Consider the following 23,605-nt stretch of genomic DNA (forward strand, 5'->3'; position numbering starts at 1 on the left):
AGCACTTTTCATTCAGTTAGCTGTCAAAAAGATCACTTTTCCCCGTCAATAGTTCAGTATGTCACATGTCCTAATGAGACAGGTGTTCCAGTTCATTCATTAATGCACAAAGAACATCCTGTTCCATGAAGCAACCAGGTGAGCCATTTTGTCGACATCTTGTTTCTTCAGTCTGGTCATGGAGTTGATTGATTCTATGTTATAGATACTGATCATGTTTAGACATATCCATCCTGGCAGTATGACAGGAAAATGAGAACCGTTGTACATGGGAGGATTGAAGCCATGTTTAATGTACTTTCTTGGAGGATTACTTAAAGAAGAATTAGAACCCACCCTAAACATGTTTCACAAAATCCTTGAAATCCTTTATACTCAACAGATGTGAGGCCTTTTGTGAGTGGAAATAATGAGCCTCGAGGTAAATCTGTAATACAGCCGAAACATCGTCTCTAGCTGCTCACAATTCATTTGTAAAAAGCACAATTATGGTCATTATGCACAAATAAAAATACATTTATGAACGTTATATTCTCTGTATGCTAATAGTTCTCCCTAAATCCTACTCGTTGCTCCTCTAAGTAGTCACATTAGTTTCCCTCCTTAGTTTGTCCTTTACTAGTCTAGGATCAAATTCCACCAAGACCTTTCTCTCCTGTGTTTCATTGCCTCAGTAATTCCTTATTGTCGGAATACAGCACAGTTAACACAAAGGGTGAATGACCTGCCTGTACTGCTGCTTAAAGACACTACAATTTATTAGTTTACAGAGCCAGTTTGTCAGTTGAGCAACTCCAGAAAATGGCTTTTGAGGAGCTTTTTGAGTGTGTGCCCTCAGGGTTCTGCCCATCAGCTAGCATTATTTGCTTTGGTTTTGGAGGAGATTCGATTGTTAAGCACTTTCCAAGGTGGTTGACCTAGGTTTTTCCACAATTGTTTTTTAAAAATTTTCTTTCATAGTCATCATTCTTGTGTTGCGCTTCAATTGTCAACAGTTTAATTTTTCCAAAGTGGTGTTATGTGTGCCTTTGCGTGTGTCAGGATACCTGGAAATCGTTGACAAATGAGACCTCAGGTACAGTTCCTTCAGGTACAGTGAGCCAGTCCCACAAGCTGGTGCACGCTCCTTTTGAACTCAGATCTGGTGTAAAAATCAATGAAAAGCTCAGTATCAGCACAGCTACAAAATAAAGGTAGCTTGCCCTCCAGATAGTCACGGATGCCTGAAGATCATGTCCATGCATTGTTGCAGCACTTGTACTTTTTAATGTTCTTTGTAGAATTTCCTCAGTAACATTTTAAATACCTCTGTTTATTTTCTATCTAGTCACAACCCCCCTAGCAACCTTTTAATCTTCTTCTATCTCTGTTCTGTCTTCGAAGGTAAGAATCCCACCGACAGTGGAGCTGCGGGGGACTATGGAGTACCTAATCCTGGACCTGCTTTCAAAGAGGTGTGGCAGGTGAAGGTGTGGCCCAAAGGCCTGGGTCAGGCAAAAAACTTGGTTGGTATCTACCGCCTTTGCCTGACTGACAAGACAGTCAACTTTGTGAAGCTCAACTCTGACGCTGCTGCCGTGGTGCTGCAGCTCATGAACGTGAGACGCTGTGGCCATTCAGAAAACTTCTTTTTTGTCGAGGTGGGACGCTCTGCCGTGACAGGCCCGGGCGAGTTCTGGATGCAGGTGAGCCTGTAATCTGCCTCCCGTTTACCGTAATTTCCGGACTATAAGCCGCTACTTTTTTCTCACGCTTTGGACCCTGCGGCTTATACATCGATGCGGCTAATGTATAGATTTTTATGTGTGAGCTTCATACCATCATTGAGTTTAGCCTCACATCAGATCAATAAAATTACCAAACAGGTCACAGTGGAGCATTGACACTGTTCGAATTAAATCAAACACGCACTAAATTCTTCAGATCAGTCATTTTGCGCTTCATGCACACAACCTCATCATTGAAAACACATGAAGAAATGCATATGATGCAGCTGTTGCAGTCCAAGCCTGCTCTCCTTTAACCTAGGCAGGTTACGGTGTGTGTGGGAGAGAGTATGTGTTTGTGTGTGAGTGTGACATGGGGAGGAGCGCTGCAGCTGTGTGTGTGTTGCAGAAACGAGTGTGGAAATGGAGGCAGAGCGAAATGTACCATGATATACAATACAATAAAAAACACTAAGTATTTAATGACAAGTTAAAAAGAAAATCTTTCTGTGTAAATATCTGATGTTACAATGTGGACACCTGCGGCTTATAGTCAGGTGAGGCTTATATATGTACAAAACTTTTTTCTTTTTAAATTTAGTGGGTGCGGCTTCTATTCAGGTGCGCTCAATAGTCCGGAAATTACGGTATGTTGACAGTTTCTTTCACCCTTCAGTGTCACATATACTCAAAAAGCCAATTATCAACAAAGTGAAATAACCAGCAAAGTCAAGGTTTATTTAAAACTGCATTATGACCTCTGGTTTAGCAAATGCAGCAAATAGTTCCAGACGGATTTAGCGTTCTAAGTAAAAGAAAAAGACAAGGTTTTACACGACTATCCTAAATTTAAATATCAAAAAAATATTCAGTTGAAATGCTCACCAATTTCAGGGTTTTATGTCAATGTGTTGTCCACAGATTAGAAGCAAGAAATTTGTCTTTTGTCTCAGAAAGGTACAATGATTCTATTATGTGATGGTCGTCATTGTGAGCAGCTTGTGGCTCTGCCTTGGATATATTATGGACTTCTAGGCTCATTTGCTGTGATTTGTCACATAGAGTTCATTTCAAAAAATCTGAAATGCTGTACAGTTTAAGTTTGACTTCAGTGTTTTGAAAATTTGTTGTTATGTTGTAGGTGGATGATTCAGTGGTGGCCCAGAACATGCATGAAACCTTACTAGAGGCCATGAAAGCACTAAGTGAGGAGTTTCGCCAGCGCAGCAAGTCTCAGTCAAACTCTGGCCCTGGAGGAGGTGCCACTGCTTCCAACCCCATTAGCGTTCCCTCACGCCGCCACCACCCAAACCCTCCTCCCAGTCAGGTCGGCTTCACCCGCCGGCCAAGAACTGAGCCTCCTGCAGGAGCGAACAGTGGAGCAGCAGTCAGCAATGCCAATGCTTCTCCCACCCCCCGGCATAGCTTTCCAAGATCTCGCACTGCTAGTGATGGGGGGAAAGGTGAGGATGGGATAGCAGGGACCACACTGCTACATAGCATGAATTCCAGCCCCTCCACCAATGGCTCTTGTTCCACCACCCCAATCCTCAGATCGAAGTCCGCCCGTTCAGCGCCCAACACGACTACTAAAACTCCTCTTGGGTTGATGCGCTCCATTTCCACCCCAGCGCCCTCTCCAGCCCCAAGTCTCTCCTCTGGCTCTGGGCATGGCTCTGAGTTTGGAGGTGTAACATCTTCTGCTGGTGCTGGTCCTGGGTCTGGTGCCTACAGTCGGCTGCCCTCTCACCGAGCCTCTGTCTCAGGTTCACCCAGCGACTATGGCTCATCAGACGAGTACGGTTCTAGTCCTGGGGATCACACGCTCCTCCCCTCCCCAAGCCTCCCTGGAAGCTCTGTTGGTAGTGCCGGCAGCCAGTCCCTTGGTGATGATGGAGCCAACTATATCCTAATGGGCCAGCGTAGTGGTGGTGGCAACAGTAATCAAGGAAGCGTGACGTCCAGCTCCTTACCCGCACCAGGAACACCAACCTCTAGCTCCCAACCGCAGACCAGGAGAGTGCTCCGTCGCTCTTCCAGCCGTGAATGTGAAGCTGAACGGAGGCTGTTGAGTAAGCGGGCTTCTTTACCTCCTATGGCTTTGGAAAGGCTGGCACCACGACAACGCAGAGCTGAGGAGCCAACAGAGGAAGATTCTGCTGATTATGCCATCATGTCGAGGAGCACCAGCCGAGAGTCTTTCACGTCCACTTGCTCTTCTACACACAGGGAATCTGGCATGGGTGCTGGGTCAGCAGGGGCAGGAGGAGGGTACTTGGATGTCGCAGTGGAGTTCAAAGCTGAGGGCGGTGGAGGAGCAGGTGGTAACGTAGATTTAGGGGTGGACAATGGGTACATGTCCATGCTGCCTGGAGTCACTCAGCCTCCAGTATCCCTTTCCCAGTCAATGGCCGTCTCTGTCCCTGACTCAGATTCCAAACCTGCTGATGATTACATGGCCATGACTCCTAACAACAGCGTGTCTCCTCCACAGCAGATCCGACCTCCACCAACTGCTGATGGCTATATGATAATGTCTCCCAATAGCAGCTGCTCCCCTGACCAGCGTGGAGGTCTTTCTGGAGGGGCTTGGGTGGGCAGTGGCAGTGCAGACAGCAGAGCAGGCAGTGACTATATGAACATGTCTCCAATTAGCGCTCGTTCTGTAAATGGCAGCCCCCCACCTCCTGAGCATACCGGCCATTTGGAGACCAATTCCCAACAACAAGCACCCAAAATGGTGTATTCTTACTATTCCCTTCCCCGGTCATACAAACATAACCCCTCAGCTGGACACTTTGATGATGGGCCTGGACGAGGCAGAAGACCCAATGGGAGTTGTAGCAGGGGAGTAGGTGGAGGTAGAACTATGGGAGGGCATCAGGAGCAACCAGCAGCTGGTAATTCTGTGGTTGGACGCCACCTGTCACTCTCCTCTTCCTCATATTCTTCCAGCTCAGCCAGCAGCGAGAGCCTCGGGGAGAGTGAGGACCGGACTACTCAGACACTGAGTAACATGACTGGTGGAACTCAGTCCAAAGATGTATGCTCTGGTAAGCTCCAGCAGAGACGGGGATCTGGTGGGTTATCCAAGCAGGGTAGCCATACCAGAAGCAGACCAGTGAGCCTCTTTGTCGATGTATCCAAGGCTAACACCCTTCCTAGGGTCCGTGAGAACCCTCTGCCTCCAGAACCTAAGAGCCCTGGGGAGTACGTAAGCATAGAGTTTAAGGGGGAGAAGTGCAGCCAGACTGGGGTTGGAGGAGGACGTGGTAGAGGTCTTAGGCATGGCCTATCATTGCCTCATGGCTCAAGCAACCAGCATCCTCAGCACAGACCAAACTCTTGCTTAGGTAACTTCATACCCCTCTCCCGTAGTCCCTCCGCCCCTATCACTCCCCCAGCTGCCTCCGAATATGTCAACATGGACCTGGGCCCTTCACCCTCCCCTTCACCCCTCTCTCTTACCCCACTAGTTTTCCCTTCTTTCCACACCCCTCCCACGCCGCCAACTCTTGCCCATGCCCCTAAAGCATCTAATGAGGATGCTACTGGCCCTCATGAAGAGGAGGCTGAAGTGGCTGACGCCTCACTTAGAAAAAGCAGAGAGAACGTTCCATCCGTGACTGAATCTGAGTCCCCTACATCCTGTGGTGACTACACTGAGATGGCCTTCAGCTTGAATAGCAACACTGTCTCTCGATCAACATCTAGTGTTTCCCCCAAAGTCCCGTCTCCCAGCAGTACCGATCCCTCTGTTCCAGTGTTGTCACGGGGTCTAGACTTCCCCCTAGCCAAATCAGGACCCAATCCAGACCAGGGGGCTAAAGTTATCCGGGCTGACCCACAAGGACGCAGACGACACTGCTCAGAAACCTTCCTTGCCTCACCTTCCCTCCCCACCTCTACCTCTACTTCGTCTTCGACTGCCTCCCTCTTTCCAGAACACACCCAAGCTGTGGCCCGCCGGCTAGGGTTTGATAGCATGCTGTGGGGGAATGGTGCTGTGACTGATCCTCCCACCCAATTTCCCCTTCCTGGACAGCAGTTGGTTCCCACAAACACTCAGACCTCATCCACAGAACAAGGCCTTAACTACATAGACTTGGACTTGGCCAACAAAGAGAGCCCTCATCTGGGTCTGGATGGACCCTCTGGAAGTCAGGCGCCGTCTCGCCTCTTTTCTGTACTGGGTGCAGGTTCTGGGGTCGTGGGAGTGGGTGCAGCAGTCAGCAGCAGCAACAGCTCCAGCCTAAACACGTACGCCAGCATCGACTTCTACAAATCAGAGGAGTTGCGGACACATCAAAATGGAAATAAGGAAGGAACAGGTAAGGCCTAGTTTTTTCCTTTGAGAACACATTTGTTTGTATATAGCATCAAATCTTTAGCTGTCTCTTCGCATAAACAGTCGGCAATCTCTTTATCACTGTTTTCTTTCTCCCCTTTTCTTCCTACATTACCTGTGCTGAGAAGAATATGTTTTTCAAGGAAATCCAGTGGAACACAGTGACCCTTTTCATCCGTGCTTGTAATCAAACTTTACCTGGCGCCAGATTAAATTGCAGACACTTGCTTGATTTGTATGACTGTCACAGTATGAGATCCAAATTGGTTGCTCTGACGATCCTTACATTGATTTCCTCGTCTGTGGCTTGGTACACACACACTTATTACGCAACATCATTATGTAATGTGCTAAAGGCCAGACAACCTATTGGAATATCAATGATATCGATACTCTGGAAATGGCTATTGATCCTCTTGAGGCTTCTTGAATGTTGTGTAAGCATTCTCAGCGCTACAAGATCAATTCAGTTTTTTGCTTCAGTGTTTGGGTGCTGATTTGTTCCTGTTTGTTACACATATATGACAAGCGTCAGACTTATTCTGCTCTGGTTGAGCCATTGTTTTTTAAAGAGGAGTGCTGTCACAGACATCTCACTGCAGTGCTACTCTTTGCAAAGACATCCATTCAGACTTACCATTGAAGCGTTTTACTCCAAGTTCACTAAATTTGAACTCTGACCCTGCTTTTCGTTGACTTGTTCAAAAGACAATCATCTAGAAGAAAGCTTTGGAGGATAAAAACTAACTGCTTCATAAATCACATTTCAGATTTAGTTATTTTATGAGTTTCTAGCAACTTACAACCTTTTGAAGGAATGTAAGCAGCAAATTTGGTTGCTAAATTTATAGATTTGACTATGAAAGTATTGCTCGCTCTGATTACTTCATTAAAGCAGAAAATTCTGAGTGTTTACTTCAGCCCATTAGGTTGTTTAAAATGATTACCATTTTTTCCTGTAGTGTCATGCACTCAGTGTGTAGGGTTCCTGCTATAATTAAAGATGGTTTTATTTGTTCACATTAAAGTTGTGCAGTGACTGCCGTGCTAAAAGCTGGGGCCAGATTATGAATTTTCACTTTATTTACGTTTTTTCCCACTGTTTGGAGCAATTTTCTGACTGTGGAGGACCCCCACAGCTAAACAATGGCTCAACTAACTCACTGTGAGATGTTTCCTCACAGAAAAAACATTCTCTTTGAACCACTGTCTGCACTAAATTGGCCTGTTAAGAAGCAGACGCCTGCAGTTTAAGCAGATAGAGTGGCATTTAAATGGAGATGTGGATTTATATGCATCAGGGAAACACTCAGTAGTCTTGCTTAAGCTTCCACAGTAGGGCTCTTGTGATGAATGCGTCCTGCCAAGCCTTGTTGTTTATGCAGCCCTGCTAGCTTCCACATGATTTGCACTGTAGGGTTGTGCTAGACTTACACCTCTAGGGTTTTTGTGGTAAACATTTCATAGCTCGGCTCCACGGTCAGATTTAATGAAGAATCTAAGGCATTAGCAGAAATTCATCATGGGATCTTGCGGTGAGTGCTGCACGGCTGAGCTCAACAGTTGGTTTTCATAGATTCCACAGATGGAAATGAACCATCAGCCTGCATCCATACGTCGCTGTGGTGGTTTTATTGGGAAATGGAGGTCGTGTTGGTGGAAGCAGGGGCTGTTTTGGGTGGATTTTAAATAGAAATGCTAGCAGGCTACCACAGTGGGACCATATGGGTTCTGGCCGCTGAGAACGTCAGCAGGGCAGCGTGGGGGAGAATGTTACACATTGGCTGTGAATGTTGAGATGGGGCCAGTGTTTCACTCACACAGCTCTCAAATGCCTCTGTACAGTGTTCCCCCTCCTTTCATCCCTTCATTCGGCCTCCCCCTCTTTCCTCCTCCAATAAATGATCCTTTTGTTCGAGTGTTTTTGCCGCGGTGGGCTGGCGGGCCTCAGCAGGGCCAAGCCCGAGGACTCGTGGACGCTCCTGAAATTCTTCTTTTTCTTGCACTCTATAATTTGAGTCTCTTCTATCTGGCTTTCGTGATTGTTTTCTTATATCCCTCTGTATCTCCGTCTTTGTATCTTTGTTTTTCTATTTGACTGCTTGTCCTTATTCATTCTTAACTGTGTTTGTCCTCGTCTGACATCTAGGCTGATGGATTTTTTAAATTCCTTCCCTCCCTTCTGTTCTACACATACTATTGTTCAACATTTTTCATGAAAAACTCTTTTGTCTTTATGCTTTTCGTCCTCCTCCCCTTTTACATTGTGTTTCAGTCCATCCTTGCAGACGCTCACAGAGATATTCAGAAACTGATTTTTGTCTTGAGCTGAGACTTTTTAGCTGTAACAATCAGAGAAAGAGACAGACAAAAACAAAACTGAAAAGTGAACATAGTGAGATGGTACATAACAACCAATCTATCTACACAGAAAAATGCAGGTTAGAAACGATTAATTATCTTGTCTGTGTGGATCCTGTGTGTGTGTGTGTGTTTTAAGAGTTCAGATCTGCTGTAATTACAGGGTGTTTTTTCACAAAGAGGCACTGACTTGTATAGGAAAAGACTGAGTGTATGTCTCAGGGGTGCGCTTTTTTGGCAGTGAGGGCCAAAGGCTAAAATTGAACAGCAGTAGTGGGACGTGTGCCAGAAACATTCCTATTGGACAGCGGTTATGTAATATGTAGTGTGTAAAAATAACCTCATGATTTAGATAATTAGGAAAAGCAGGGTGAGCTCTTTCACTCCAAATTATATCTTTTAGAGGAAAAATCAAGTTAACGACAACAACTACGAAGCGCCTTTTTGCTTTTTGTAGTGCCGTGGCCTCAAGCTGGACACAGTGCAATGTGTAGTTTATGAAGTGGAGAAGATTTTTGGGGCAAATGTCGGCTTAAAATAAATCAGCCTCTGCTCCACAATCTTCCACAAGAAACATGTGAGAGAATTTTGTTATTGTTGCCATCCAGTTGTCCCTCACCAGACAATTGCTGTTTTTTAGCCATCTGGAGGGGAATCTTTATGCCAGTCTCAAAATAACCTGCAAAATTCCTTCCCTTGGACACACCACTTCCCTCCATTAGGATAAAGTTTCCCATGGGAAGATCCATGTATCTTTAGTATAGAATTTAGAATGGATACATAGTAAAATGTAAAGTTGTTGAAATAAAGCACATGTCTGACTGGATGAACAGTATTAATCTACAGCGTTTAAAATAATTTAATAAAAACCATTGAATGAGAAGGTGTGTCCTTACTTTTGACTGGCATTGTATAAATGTCCATTTTCTGTAATCCATAATAAATAATTACCTGGCCAAAAAAAGATAACCCAACTCATTGATACAAGACTCCTGCTAGGATATATGAATTATTAATGCCCCTAAAACAAATATATAGTGTAACTCCCTTCTGCCATCGGTGTAGCAACCAGAAAAATCTGCATGCAAATGAAACAAATCTGACTTCTAGTGGCATGTAGCTTTTATTGGTACCGTTGCTGGATCTCTTGGTGCAGTATGCAGCTGTTTGGCACTCCGCCTGTTCCTCAAAGTCTCAGGTCATGTGTGCCCAGAAGAAGCAAACATACACACGTGGACAAAATTGTTGGTACCCCTCAGTTAAAGAAGGAAAAACCCACAATTCTCACTGAAATCACTTGAAACTCACAAAAGTAACAATAAATAAAAATTTATTGAAAATTACATAATCAAAAACAGCCATTACTTTTGAATTGTTGATTAACATAATTATTTAAAAAAACAAACTAATGAAACAGGCCTGGACAAAAATGATGGTACCTCTATAAAAGATTGAAAACTATTTGACCAGAGTGACATGATTAACTCAGGTGTGTCATTTAATTGACATCACAGGTGTTTCCAAACTCATAATCAGTCAGTCTGCCTATTTAAAGGGAGACAAGTAGTCACCCTGCTGTTTGGTGAAAAGGTGTGTACCACACTGAACATGGACAACAGAAAGCGAAGGAGAGAATTGTCCCAGGACAGCCGAAAAAAAATTATAGACAAACATCTTAAAGGTAAAGGCTATAAGACCATCTCTAAACAGCTTGAAGTTCCTGTGACAACAGTGGCTCATATTATTCAGAAGTTCAAGACCCACGGGACAGTAGCCAACCTCCCTGGATGTGGCCGCAAGAGGAAAATTGATGACAAATTGAAGAGACGGATCGTTCGAATTGTATCCAAAGAGCCCAGAGCAACCTCCAAAGAAATTAAAGGTGAACTCCAAGGCCAAGGTACATCAGTGTCAGATCGCACCATTCGTCGTTGTTTGAGCCAAAGTGGACTTCATGGGAGACGACCAAGGAGGACACCACTGCTGAAAAAAACTCATAAAAAAGCCAGACTGGAATTTGCAAAAATGCATGTTGACAAGCCACAAAGCTTCTGGGAGAATGTCCTTTGGACAGATGAGACCAAACTGGAGCTTTTTGGTAAGGCACATCAACTCTATGTTCATAGACTCAAAAACCAAGCATACGAAGAAAAGAACACTGTCCCTACGGTGAAACATGGAGGAGGCTCAGTAATGTTTTGGGGCTGCTTTGCTGCATCTGGCACAGGGTGTCTTGAAAGTGTGCAAGGTACGATGAAATCTGAAGACTATCAAGGCATTCTGGAGAGAAATGTGCTGCCTAGTGTCAGAAAGCTTGGTCTCAGTCGCAGCTCATGGGTCTTCCAACAGGACAACGATCCAAAACACACAGCCAAAAACACCCAAGAATGGCTGAGAGAAAAGCGTTGGACTATTCTAAAGTGGCCTTCTATGAGCCCAGATCTGAATCCCATTGAACATATGTGGAAGGAGCTGAAACATGCCATTTGGAGAAGACACCCATCAAACCTGAGACAACTGGAGCTGTTTGCTCATGAGGAGTGGGCCAAAATACCTGTTGACAGCTGCAGAACGCTCATTGACAAATACAGAAATCGTTTAATTGCAGTGATTGCCTCAAAAGGTTGTGCAACAAAATATTAAGTTATGGGTACCATCATTTTTGTCCAGCCCTATTTCATTAGTTTGTTTTTTTAAATAATTATGTTAATCAACAATTCAAAAGTGATGGCTGATTTTGATTATTTAATTTTCAAAAATTTTTTATTTATTGTTACTTTTGTGAGTTTCAAGTGATTTCAGTGAGAATTGTGGGTTTTTCCTTCTTTAACTGAGGGGTACCAACAATTTTGTCCACGTGTGTAGTTAAAGTCAGTGAAGCGACCAGGAGTATACTCACACAGCCGAGTGCTTCTAGTAACCGAATCGTGCTCACTGTAGACCGTTAGAAGAGATGTTAAATTCGCTCCAGTTCTTCTCTTACCTGTGCCTCTGAGAACGTTGGAAAGATGCTGTCTTTGTGAAGGGTATTGGCAGTTATCGACACCAGGCACTGAGAATGCAAAAATGAAATTAAAGGAGACTTTGGAATGGTTATAAATTGTGATCACTTCTTTCAATTGAGACAAAACTATACTCACCTGAGACGTCCATGAGCAGCCAGGCGAGCAGACAAATTGCAACAATGTCACATTCTGTAAATTCCTTCATTTGAAGGGAAGCCTGAACAAACAATTTGGGTAATAATTTTGCCGTTAATATTTTTTCTGAATGAAATCTTTAAAGAATTTGCTGTCCGCAGCGGTTGCTTTGTAGTAGCATCGCAGTCATGTGATCGTCGGCAGGCAGCTGACGTAGTGTTCACTTGTTGTCATAGTTACAGTGACGCTGTGTCGCTATCTCACAATGATACAGAATTCTTTATCAAATCTGTGGATCCAGACTATAAGCTGCATCACTGCCAAAATCTAATCACTTGGTCCTTGTGTCATTTCTGACCTTTCCTGAAAATTTCATCCAAATCCGTTGGTCTGTTTCTGAGTAATGTTGCTAACAGACAGACGGACAGACAGACAGACAGACAAACCACAATAATCATCGCATAACTCTACCTAGTTCCTCCAGAGTAATAACATCTATTCTTGAGATTGACGTATGGCTATTCCACTGTTTTAGCTCACCTTAAGACTCAAATTTCTATACATTTGTGACATCACAACTACTTCAGAGGAACTTACGGCCCGATATGCGACTTTGCAAAGTGTAATATTGCCATTTAAACTTGTATATTTATACATTCTGGATTTTTCTAATGTGGAGATTACAAATGCATCTTGGTGGTCATGTTCTCTTATAAATCAATCGCTCGGAGGGGAGGGGGGGGGGAATTGCGCTATCATCCAACTGCTCACATTTCTTGCTCTGACGATTTTTTTCCCCGCATGTTCATGTCTTAGCAAGTTCACTTGGTGAACAGACCCAATAAAAGGTCATAAGCATTGTAATGAGCTGAGCACTGTTCTGTTCTGCATATACATTAAAAACAGCAGTTTTCCTATATTAGACAGGCTTATCTTGCTGGGTGTGTAATCCAGGCCAGCACTAGGTTAGACTGACAGCGCTAGTGTTATGTAAAACACTACCACGTGGATGGGACATGACCCCCAGAGTGGGTGAGGCTAAGTTTGGTGTATGTGTATTCACTTTTATCTGTTTATCTGCTGTGATTTTGGCTTTACGCTGGAGGCACACCGAGCTCCCGCCTGCTCTGCACAGTTAGGATCTCAGCACAGTGACACACGGCTCCACTCATTTTTATGCACAGTCTAAGTGCACACAGATGTAGAGTCAAAGCAGTGCGTCTAAACATGTGGAGGCTAAATCCGAGGTTCATCTGTGACGTTTTAAGCTCCTGCATTTCTTGGCAGGTAATTAGGCTGGTTTGAGGACTTTGAATGCTAATTCGTTATTATCTGCAGCCTTATTTTCCATTAAATTAGCATGTGTTTATTGAGTGTGCCCGTTTGAGATCAAGAGGGACCCATCTCAATGCATTTAGTAACAGCAATTTCATAATATCAGATTTTAAGGGCTAATTAGCCTCAGAGATTTTCTTCTTTTTGTATTCAGCTGTTGTATAATCGACTGTATGGATATGAAAAACAGGACTAGGTGGGAGGTACAATCCTGCATCTTATGATTGCATAATCCATATTAAGCTTGAATTTCTCCACATTGCAAACCCAACTTTCCTCCACGAGCCTAATTACAGCATTACACAACTGATTTGGCCCCACAGGAAGATTCAGAAAAGCACAGCAGAGAGGCCTGAATCCATTTCCTCTGAAGCCTAAGTAAACAAAGACATATTTCAATGTTTATTTGATATTAAGTCATTTATTTGGATTTCTTTGGAATATACCGCACAGCATAGACACCAAGGATCTTTTTTTGGGCGGGTGCAGTTTGTTTTTCTCAAAGGCAAGGATGTGTCCTTCTCTGAAGTCCGGCCTGCTTTGTTTGGGTGGTCTGTTCAGGGAGTCACCAAATTCACACCACACTTAGCAACAACTCCCTTCTGTTTGGGTTTTGGAGGAGTGTTGAAGGTTGTGCATGGCTGTGTGTCCGTCCTACCGCACGTGTACACTACCGTTCAAAAGCTTAGGGTCACTTAGAAATATTTTTGAAAGAAAAGCAGGTTTTTTTCGCTGAAGATATTTGTTTGAAGACATTATTAATGTGGTAAATGAGTATTGTAGCTGCAAACTACTGATTTTTAATTGAATATCTCCATAGGGGTACAGAGGAACATTTCCAGCAGCCATCACTCCTGTGTTCTAATGCTACATTGTGTTAGCTAATGGTGTTGAAAGGCTAACTGATGATTAGAAAACCCTTGTGCAGTTATGTTAGCACATGAATCAAAGTGTGAGTTTTCATGAAAAACTTTTGAACTGTGGTGTACATCTAGCTCACCACCTCTCTTTCCTCTCCCTCCAATTAATCATCACTCGCACTTATTCCATCTCCATGTCTCTTTTTCATCCTGTCTTGTCAATGTCAGTCCTCCTTTTCATTCTTTGCTTTAGAAAAATGCCAGAAAAGCATCCTGTCTGTGAAGTGATTGCCAGCCTTTCCCGCTTCAATGCAGTGTAGCAGTAAGAATAGTACAAAAGCAAACATGTCGGAGTGATGGTAAATGCTATGCATGTATATACGCCATCTGCAAATGTTCCGGCAGCTATAGTTACAATACAACTCACAGTCATTCGTTATGTAGCTCAGTGGAGGCAAGAGAAGGGTGTATGACAGTTCAACAAGTGCGCAGGGAGAGAGACGCAGATGCACAAAATCCAACACACACAGCAGAGATTTAGTCTCTATTCATTGTGCAGAACCAAATCCTCCCATTTCCTCTTCTGCCTCACACTGCACTCAATGGAAGATTAGTCCGTGGCAGCGTGGACCTCAGGCAACATCTGAAACAACACACACACACACACACACACACACACACACACACACACACACACACACACACACACACACACACACACACACACACACACACACACACACACACACACACACATGTTTGTACTTCTATCTTAGTGAGGACATCCATAGGCGTAATGCATTTCCTAGAGCCTTACCCTAACCTTAACCATCACAACTGATTGCCTAACCCTAATCCTTACCCTAACCCTAACCAAACCTCAATTCATACCTGTTCTCTAAAAACAAGTCTTCACCCTCAAACATGGCTGTTTCAAAGTGAGGACCGGCCAAAATGTCCTCACTTTGTAAAAATGTCCTCACTTTGATAGTTAAATGCAGAAAATGGTTCTCACAATGTAGCAAGTACAAGAACACACACACACACACACACACACACACACACACACACACACACACACACATGCCGGCAAGTCCTAACAACTCTTCCCTATGAGGGCAGATGTCAGTAAGTACTTTTTAGTGAAGCAGCACCTTAAATTTTATTGTATTTTAACAGTTCCTTTAGTATTTTACCACTTGTAGCAGATCCTTGGGATTAGAAGAAGTCTAACACTACCCCAGGGCAGTGTCATGATTGATATTTGCAGTGTGTGGAAAAATGCAGCCTCCTTATTCATTCCAGTGAGTTGGCACAGCAAGATGTATACAAATTGGGTGTAATGAGTAAGAGTGTAGACACTACAGTCCTATTATCAGCTTGTTTTATGGCTCTTATCCAGGTTGTTTTCTCCTGACTAGATCCTTGCTTGTGTTGTATCTACTCCAGGAGACTACGCATACTCATACAATAGCCAATCATAGAATAACCCTAATCGTCTCTAATCATGCATGCGGTCCCTTATTTCCCAACATCAAACTCTCCGCTGCAACCTGTGGCTGCTTACGGCCAAGTTGAGAGCTTGTCTGTACTTTCAGAGTCATGTTGTTGAAGTCGCTCTGCTGACTGTCGGTGGCTTTTACCGTGTTTGCGCTGAATTCCGCTTCGTGCGCAGCGGTGTGTGTGGCAGCTTGATCAGCCGTCACGAAGCTGTTTGTGTGTGTGTTTGCAATCAACTCGGATTGCTCTCCCATCCCTCGGATTCGCCTAATTGGATGGAGGCGAAGGGCTGTAATGAGACAATATTGTTGCCGCGGCGCACACGGATGACCTCACCACACGGTCTGTGCTCGAAGTTGCAGAGTCCGCCAACATACACTAGATTTCTGATTTGTTTCATGTTATCTTCGTTGAATAAAAATAGCTTTTCTTTCAAAAATAAGGACATTTCTAAGCACACAGATGGGAATCAAGTTAGCATAAGATGAAAAACAGTCATAATACAATAAAAAAGCGGCTTGTTTGCGGGGGTTTTTTTTGTTGTTTTTTTTGCGGTGACCGAAGAAGAAATTTCATTCACTGCTTGTCTCCCTTCTATACCGACATGTTCTTCTTCCTTTTCCCAAGACCTTGACCAGTTGACAATGCTCATCTCACATGCCTGACTCCTGCTCAGCGTGATCTTGCTGATAGAGGCAAAAAAAAGAAAAGGGATGCTTGTGTGTTATAAATGACTGTGACTTTGACAGTATATTCACGAGGTCAGGGTGAGACCAGCAAACCGGAGTGGCTTCATTCTTGAGCTCATCACATGAAGCTCAAGAGGGATAGATTAGCTGATAGAACAAGGTGTGTGAAAGTGTGTGCAATTCCAGTAGTTCCACATGCCCAGTAGGGGTCATATTTAGTTTCAGGGTCCTAGTGTAACATTCATCGTTTGCTGCACTTCACGTGTATCACTGACACGCTCACATATGCACCACTCTTATCAATTAATCCAGGCTTTTTCACGTGCTGGATTCACACTAACAGATGCACTTCCTGTCACAGATCAATATGTTCAGGATATATGAAAGGGAGCATTTGAGAACAAGGTGTTCATGAAGTCATTGGAATGGTAGCAGAAAATCAGAAGGAATGTGGTGGCCTGAAAGATACTAGAGCGGCAACAAATTATTCTTTTAATTGTTGATTTTTTTTCAGAATTTTTTTTTCCCCAAAAGCCCAAAATGACGTCCTCAAGTCTGGTTTTAATGACAAACCAAAGATATAACTCCAAGTTTTTCCCTCTGTGCAAAAAAAGTACAGAAAATGTTCAGATTTAAGGAGCTATCTTTTTATGAAACATTATGAACAACCTGAAATTACCTAAGAAAAATAAGTTCAATATTAACAATGTTAAGCCTCAGTTTATCATTTGTGGATCACAACTTCCAGATCGCAGTGTGTCTACAAAGGCACAAAACATTTATCCACAGGTACCTGGAACAGAACAATCTAGTATTTTACAACTTGTCAAGGTCTAGAAATGATTTTAAATTTACATTTATTTCCACATCTGTGTAGTAATCCTGGCCACCTGCACTAACAAACCACACAGAGTAAATGGGAACTATTCAAGAAGAAGATTAAGTTATCCTCCTGCCTTGTAAATGTAGAAAATTTACACATAAAAAATGCATAAAAGTTGTGGCAGTGCATCAACAATGGAGTTCAACCAAACCAAACTCAGTCGTGCCAAAGCTGCTGAGTCATATTGCACAATGTTCAGTGTTTTTAAATGTTTCCACAGTAAATATCATTTTTACCTTTCGTTAGACTTTGCAAAGTCATCCTGCATTCTGGATTGAACCCTCTGGCCTTATGTTTGACAAGCCTGCTCTAAAAGATCCCGTATCAGTATAAGAAGCTAGGGTTGGGTCCAAAAACCCAACATTAAACTGTTCAAAAGTGTAGTTACATTTCTGGAATCAATATCGAAAATGTTTCTCACTACAAGTGCAGAAAAATGATCCATATGTCTGATCATCCATCAAGAGTTCATCACATACAGGTGGAGAAATGCTCGTGTCTCATTAACCCAGGTATGTTATGCATGCTAGTCGCTTGTAGCCCTCACGTGGAGTTACCTAATTATGCAAGCATGGGTTAATGACTAAAATTAGCCACCAGCCAGCAGGTTGTGTAGCTTTAACTGTGTTCATAAATTCAAACTGGAGCTCTCAGAGTATCATCTGACCTCTCGTTTCCAGAGCGCTCAAAGCAGCGGGGGGACATATTGATTTAGAGGCTGCAGGCAAACTGTCTTTCTTTATGTTCACCCTGTCGAAGTAAATGTTGCTGCTGACTGGCAGAAGACGTGTTTGAACTGTTTTCTGAAGAAAATGTCCTGCATTCTATTTTTCACTTAAAAATGAAGCGTGAAAGAGAGGAAATGTTAAAAAGTGAGACAACAGAGCTATGATAATTCGGCTCTATATTAGAAAATGATAGAAAGGAACCACTAAGAGCACTCATTAAGCAGTACCAGTAAGACAGAGCTGCTTTTGGAAGCATCCTCTATCAGATTTCTTACCAACCGGACTGAAAGATTTGGAAGAAAAGATTGATTTGGAAAACTGTCGTCATCTGTAATCTTGTCTGTAAACGTTTTAACCCTCGTGTCGTCCTGCAGGTCAAATCAACCCATTTTAAAGTTTGAAAATGTGTAAAAAACACTTATTTTCAGAGTGAAGCTTCTGATGTCCACATTTTCAACATTTTGGGGAACTTTTTGAACATTTTTTGGTGGAAAAAAATGTTTGCTTAAGAACATTCACAAAAAATCAAACAAAATCCAGCGAAATTCGATGGATTTTGGTTGCTATTTTTGTGAATCCTCTTCAAGAAAACATCATAAATTTTACTGATATATATGTAGCCACTTTAGATATTTTTTGGATTTTTTGTGAAGATTTTTCTCATTTTTTGAAAATATTTACAAGAATGTTCTTGCAAAATTTGGAGGATTTTTTTTAAAAATAAAACTTTAAAGGGAACCTTTTAAGGAATTACTGGAATTTTCTGAAGGTTTTGCAAATTTTCAGAAATTTGGGGAATTTTTTGCTGAATTTTTGTATTTTTTCAGACAAGCAAACAATATTTTGTGGTGCCTGTAAATGAAGACAAAGGGAGGGTTAAGAGAAATAAGTTGGTCTTTCCTTCAGCTTAATGAAATGTTCAAAACTGGAGAAACTTTGTGATGTATTTCTTTTATTAAGTTTTTATTTAGTATTTTTTTTAATTTCAGCAATGAATCCCTTCGTTTCAACCACAGAATGACCCAGCTGGGGGTTAAATGACTTGCTCAAGGGCTCCTTGACAGGACCTCGGTTACGGCCTTTTTGTTTCGTGTGTGTGTTGCTGGTGAGCTGCCCAGCTGAGCGAATGGTAATTAGGTAGTAAAACCTCGACTAATGGCTCAGTACTCTGGTCATGTTTTGACTGACTAGTGCCTTATTCACATGCATTTGGCACACACACGTACGAGAACATAGAGGCAGGGGAGTGAATTGTATTGGCAGCTTGGTCAGTCAAAGAGGCGCCGCTGGACAGACGAAGTGTGTGTGAGTGTGTGTGTGTGTGTGTGTGTGTGTGTGTGTGTGTGTGTGTGTGTGTGTGTGAGGACTGTCGCCATTGAACTTGTCATTGGATTTGACAGAAGACTGTTTGATTGCCACACCTGCCCATTTTTGCTTTTTACTTCAAAGCTCTTGAGTTACGTCCAAATGTCTTGGGTTGTGTGGTTTACTCACATGCATGAAAAATGCACGGCTAAATTGCATTTACGCACACACACACACACACACACACACACACACACACACACACACACACACACAGGTCTTAAGGCTGCCTTGCTCTTAATAGCAAAAGCTCAAAACAAATCATCTGAGCCAATCACCTTTCAGGAAGCAGGGATCAGCCAAAAGCTTCTCAACTAATGGCCAAAGCAACCTTCACTGACCTGGCTGTGGTCCTCAAAACACACACACACACACACACACACACACACACACACACACACACACCCTTTCTCTTTTGTCAATACTGTTTTACTCATTCTGTTTTGAACAAAGCCCCTCTGCCTCGCCATTCCTCCCTCCTCTGCTCTCCAAACCTCTTTCTTCTCCTCCTCTTCCTGTCTTTTCTCTCCCTCTCTTTCTCTCTCCCAGAGGACTTTTTGTTTGCTCTCTCCATTTATTTTCACCCCCAGACTTCTTCTTGTTCTTTCTCACAATCATGCCGAGTTTTCACTTGGGCGTGTGAGCGGCGTTTGTGTGCAAAGTGTTTGAACGGTTGAATGAAAGCACCTCTTGTAGCGTCGCCGTGGGACCGAGGCCATCCGTCGGATGGGAATACAGCACATGATTTAGTTTGCTGAGATCTGAGGAAAGATTTCTGATAACTTGCGGAGCAGGTCTGGTTTAATAAATCCTGGCCAAGCAGTTTGCTTTATTTTCTTTTTTTTTAAGCGGGTGACTTCAAGCTGTCAAGCATCTGCCTACTGACCTGCAGCATTTGCTTTTTTTTTTCCATTTTGATTGACATGTCGGCATCTATGGCTATACGCTAAAACAGAGGTGTCAAACAGGAGGCGTGCGGGCTAAAACTGGCCCACTTGAGGTTCCCATCTGGCCCGTGAGATGACATTGCAAATTCCAGACACAACATTAGCTGAAATTTTTCAATAAAAGTAACTGCTGTTTTAAATTTATCCACTGTACTGCCACAACTTTAATGTATTTTTTATGTACAAATTTAGGCAAGTCGAGGCAGCTGTATTGGAATAGCACATTTCAAACGCAAGGGCAACACAATGCGCTTTATAAGAAAACATTAAAAACATTGGAAACATTCAGACAAACATAAAAAGCACAATTGAAATGATAAATATAATAAAACATAGAAAAAAACAGGAAAATTAGAAATATATTAAAAAAATAAAATTACAATTTGCATTTACAGCAATTTAAAATAGGCTATAATAGGAAACAGAAAAATTCTGAGCTGTGATTTCAAAGAAGTGAGAGCTGGTATGTATAAATTAAATGCATTTACAAGGCAGGGGGACAACTTCTTCTGTAATAGTTTCCACTTTAGTTTGTGTGATGTGGTGCTCAGGATCACTACACAGATGTGTAACTCAATGCAAATTTAAAATAATTTCGAGCTCTTGACAAGTTGTTTTGATCATGCAGTTAAATTCTATGTCGTTCATTTCCAGACACCTGTGACTGAATGTTTTGTGCCTTTGTAGATTCTCTGTGAGCTGTAATTTGTAATGTGTAAATGATAAACTGAGGCATAGTGTTGTTGGAAATGCACTGATTTTTCTGAAGACATTTCAATTTGTTCATAATGTTTTGTCAAAAAGACAGTTCATTGAATGTTTCCAGTTGTACTTTTTGCACTAAAACAAAAGGAAACATTGTGAATTGTGGTTATGTTGTGATTTTACTGGTTCGTCTGAATGTGGCGCCTGAACTAAGAGGAGTTTGACTCCGCTGCACTAAAGCAACAAGTCTGATTCCTTGTATGTTACCTGTTTCTGATTTTTGGAAAACTGTTAAAAGCAGTCATCACTGCTCTCTCATCTCCTGATCTTCCTCCTCAGTTTTTTAAGGTTATGTTGGCGTCTTCTGTGTGTGTGTTTCCATCTCTACACACGTGGACAAAATTGTTGGTACCCCTCAGTTAAAGAAGGAAAAACCCACAATTCTCACTGAAATCACTTGAAACTCACAAAAGTAACAATAAATAAAAATTTATTGAAAATTAAATCATCAAAATCAGCCATCACTTTTGAATTGTTGATTAACATAATTATTTAAAAAAACAAACTAATGAAATAGGGCTGGACAAAAATGATGGTACCCATAACTTAATATTTTGTTGCACAACCTTTTGAGGCAATCACTGCAATTAAACGATTTCTGTATTTGTCAATGAGCGTTCTGCAGCTGTCAACAGGTATTTTGGCCCACTCCTCATGAGCAAACAGCTCCAGTTGTCTCAGGTTTGATGGGTGTCTTCTCCAAATGGCATGTTTCAGCTCCTTCCACATATGTTCAATGGGATTCAGATCTGGGCTCATAGAAGGCCACTTTAGAATAGTCCAACGCTTTTCTCTCAGCCATTCTTGGGTGTTTTTGGCTGTGTGTTTTGGATCGTTGTCCTGTTGGAAGACCCATGACCTGCGACTGAGACCAAGCTTTCTGACACTCGGCAGCACATTTCTCTCCAGAATGCCTTGATAGTCTTCAGATTTCATCGTACCTTGCACACTTTCAAGACACCCTGTGCCAGATGCAGCAAAGCAGCCCCAAAACATTACTGAGCCTCCTCCATGTTTCACCGTAGGGACAGTGTTCTTTTCTTCGTATGCTTGGTTTTTGAGTCTATGAACATAGAGTTGATGTGCCTTACCAAAAAGCTCCAGTTTGGTCTCATCTGTCCAAAGGACATTCTCCCAGAAGCTTTGTGGCTTGTCAACATGCATTTTTGCAAATTCCAGTCTGGCTTTTTTATGAGTTTTTTTCAGCAGTGATGTCCTCCTTGGTCGTCTCCCATGAAGTCCACTTTGGCTCAAACAACGACGAATGGTGCGATCTGACACTGATGTACCTTGGCCTTGGAGTTCACCTTTAATTTCTTTGGAGGTTGCTCTGGGCTCTTTGGATACAATTCCAACGATCCGTCTCTTCAATTTGTCATCAATTTTCCTCTTGCGGCCACGTCCAGGGAGGTTGGCTACTGTCCCGTGGGTCTTGAACTTCTGAATAATATGAGCCACTGTTGTCACAGGAACTTCAAGCTGTTTAGAGATGGTCTTATAGCCTTTACCTTTAAGATGTTTGTCTATAATTTTTTTTCGGATGTCCTGGGACAATTCTCTCCTTCGCTTTCTGTTGTCCATGTTCAGTGTGGTACACACCTTTTCACCAAACAGCAGGGTGACTACTTGTCTCCCTTTAAATAGGCAGACTGACTGATTATGAGTTTGGAAACACCTGTGATGTCAATTAAATGACACACCTGAGTTAATCATGTCACTCTGGTCAAATAGTTTTCAATCTTTTATAGAGGTACCATCATTTTTGTCCAGGCCTGTTTCATTAGTTTGTTTTTTTAAATAATTATGTTAATCAACAATTCAAAAGTAATGGCTGTTTTTGATTATTTAATTTTCAATAAATTTTTATTTATTGTTACTTTTGTGAGTTTCAAGTGATTTCAGTGAGAATTGTGGGTTTTTCCTTCTTTAACTGAGGGATACCAACAATTTTGTCCACGTGTGTTTATGCGCATACCTCCGTGTGAGTGTGTGTGTTTGCTTGACAGCATGCCAGCTCCCTGTACAAGCGTGATCCCGGCTACAGAGCGCTGATTGTGGTATGGGATGTATGCCGGGCTTGGAGTAGCGTCGGGCGCTGCCTAAAAAGAAACGCAGCCACCCACCAACCGACCAGGGTTACTGAGTGCAACACGAGGAGGAGGAGGAAGGAGGGAGTGTTTCCCTCTTTTCACACACTCATTCTTATTTGTCTCCCTCCCTCCCTGTGCACTCTCCCAGGAAAGCCTTCAAGCTTTCCTTTATCCTTTTATTTGTGTGCCATTTTCTGCGTTCTTCTCACTCTGACTTTGTTTCCCGGTCTCTTTTGTGTTCGCCGTCTGTCTCCTTCTGGTACATAAATTTCCTTTTCCCCCCTCCACAGACACACATCTCTCGTCTGTCGCAGGTGATTGTGTTGATGTCCGCACCGCCACGGTGTTTCTCTCCACGACTCCACCATGATCTGTGCGAGTCCAACTGTGTGTCTCGACGGATTCGGGGGCCGTGGCATCGCTCAGCTGCTGCTTCTCTAACTGGTTTTGTCTGTAAAGAGCTTAGAGCCGGTGGGCGTTGTAGAGCGCTAAGCTGATTACCGTCTACTAACGAGCCACTTTTCAAATGGAGGCCGTGTGTGTGTGTGTGTGTGTACCTCTGTCTGGCTATAATGCTGTTTATTTACGCAGTTGTGTGTGGTTTTAGTACATATTTGTGGGGGGGTGTTGTGACTTTAGCTGTGCCGTGGACGGATGGATCAGGGGGAGGCGGTTCAGAGGATGAGGGGAGGTTAAAGTTGATCCCGGGGTCAGGTGAAGTGCTGATGGTGACAACACGGTGAGAATCCAGTTAAGACTCAAGCAGTGGGGGTCAAGTTATTCTCAGTGAGTCGCCATGAAATCCTTTTTCCCCACTCGCTCGGGCTTTGCCAGTAAAGCTTTGCTCTGACTAGACTGTTTGACTTGGGTCCAATTAAGCCATTTTTG

General features: G+C 42.8%; 1 protein-coding gene across 1 annotated transcript in view; it reads left to right on the top strand.

The window, feature by feature from the left end:
* si:ch73-335l21.1 (insulin receptor substrate 1-B) overlaps positions 1-23,605 on the top strand; it is a 62,982-nt gene that overhangs the window by 17,343 nt on the left and 22,034 nt on the right. Inside the window, exons 2-3 of the mRNA XM_051943957.1 lie at positions 1,384-1,685; positions 2,848-6,037. Of these exons, the coding sequence (XP_051799917.1) occupies positions 1,384-1,685; positions 2,848-6,037 (3,492 nt within the window). The remainder of the gene's footprint in view (positions 1-1,383; positions 1,686-2,847; positions 6,038-23,605) is intronic.

Source organism: Acanthochromis polyacanthus, chromosome 23, assembly GCF_021347895.1.
Source record: "Acanthochromis polyacanthus isolate Apoly-LR-REF ecotype Palm Island chromosome 23, KAUST_Apoly_ChrSc, whole genome shotgun sequence".
Classification (NCBI taxonomy): domain Eukaryota; kingdom Metazoa; phylum Chordata; class Actinopteri; family Pomacentridae; genus Acanthochromis; species Acanthochromis polyacanthus.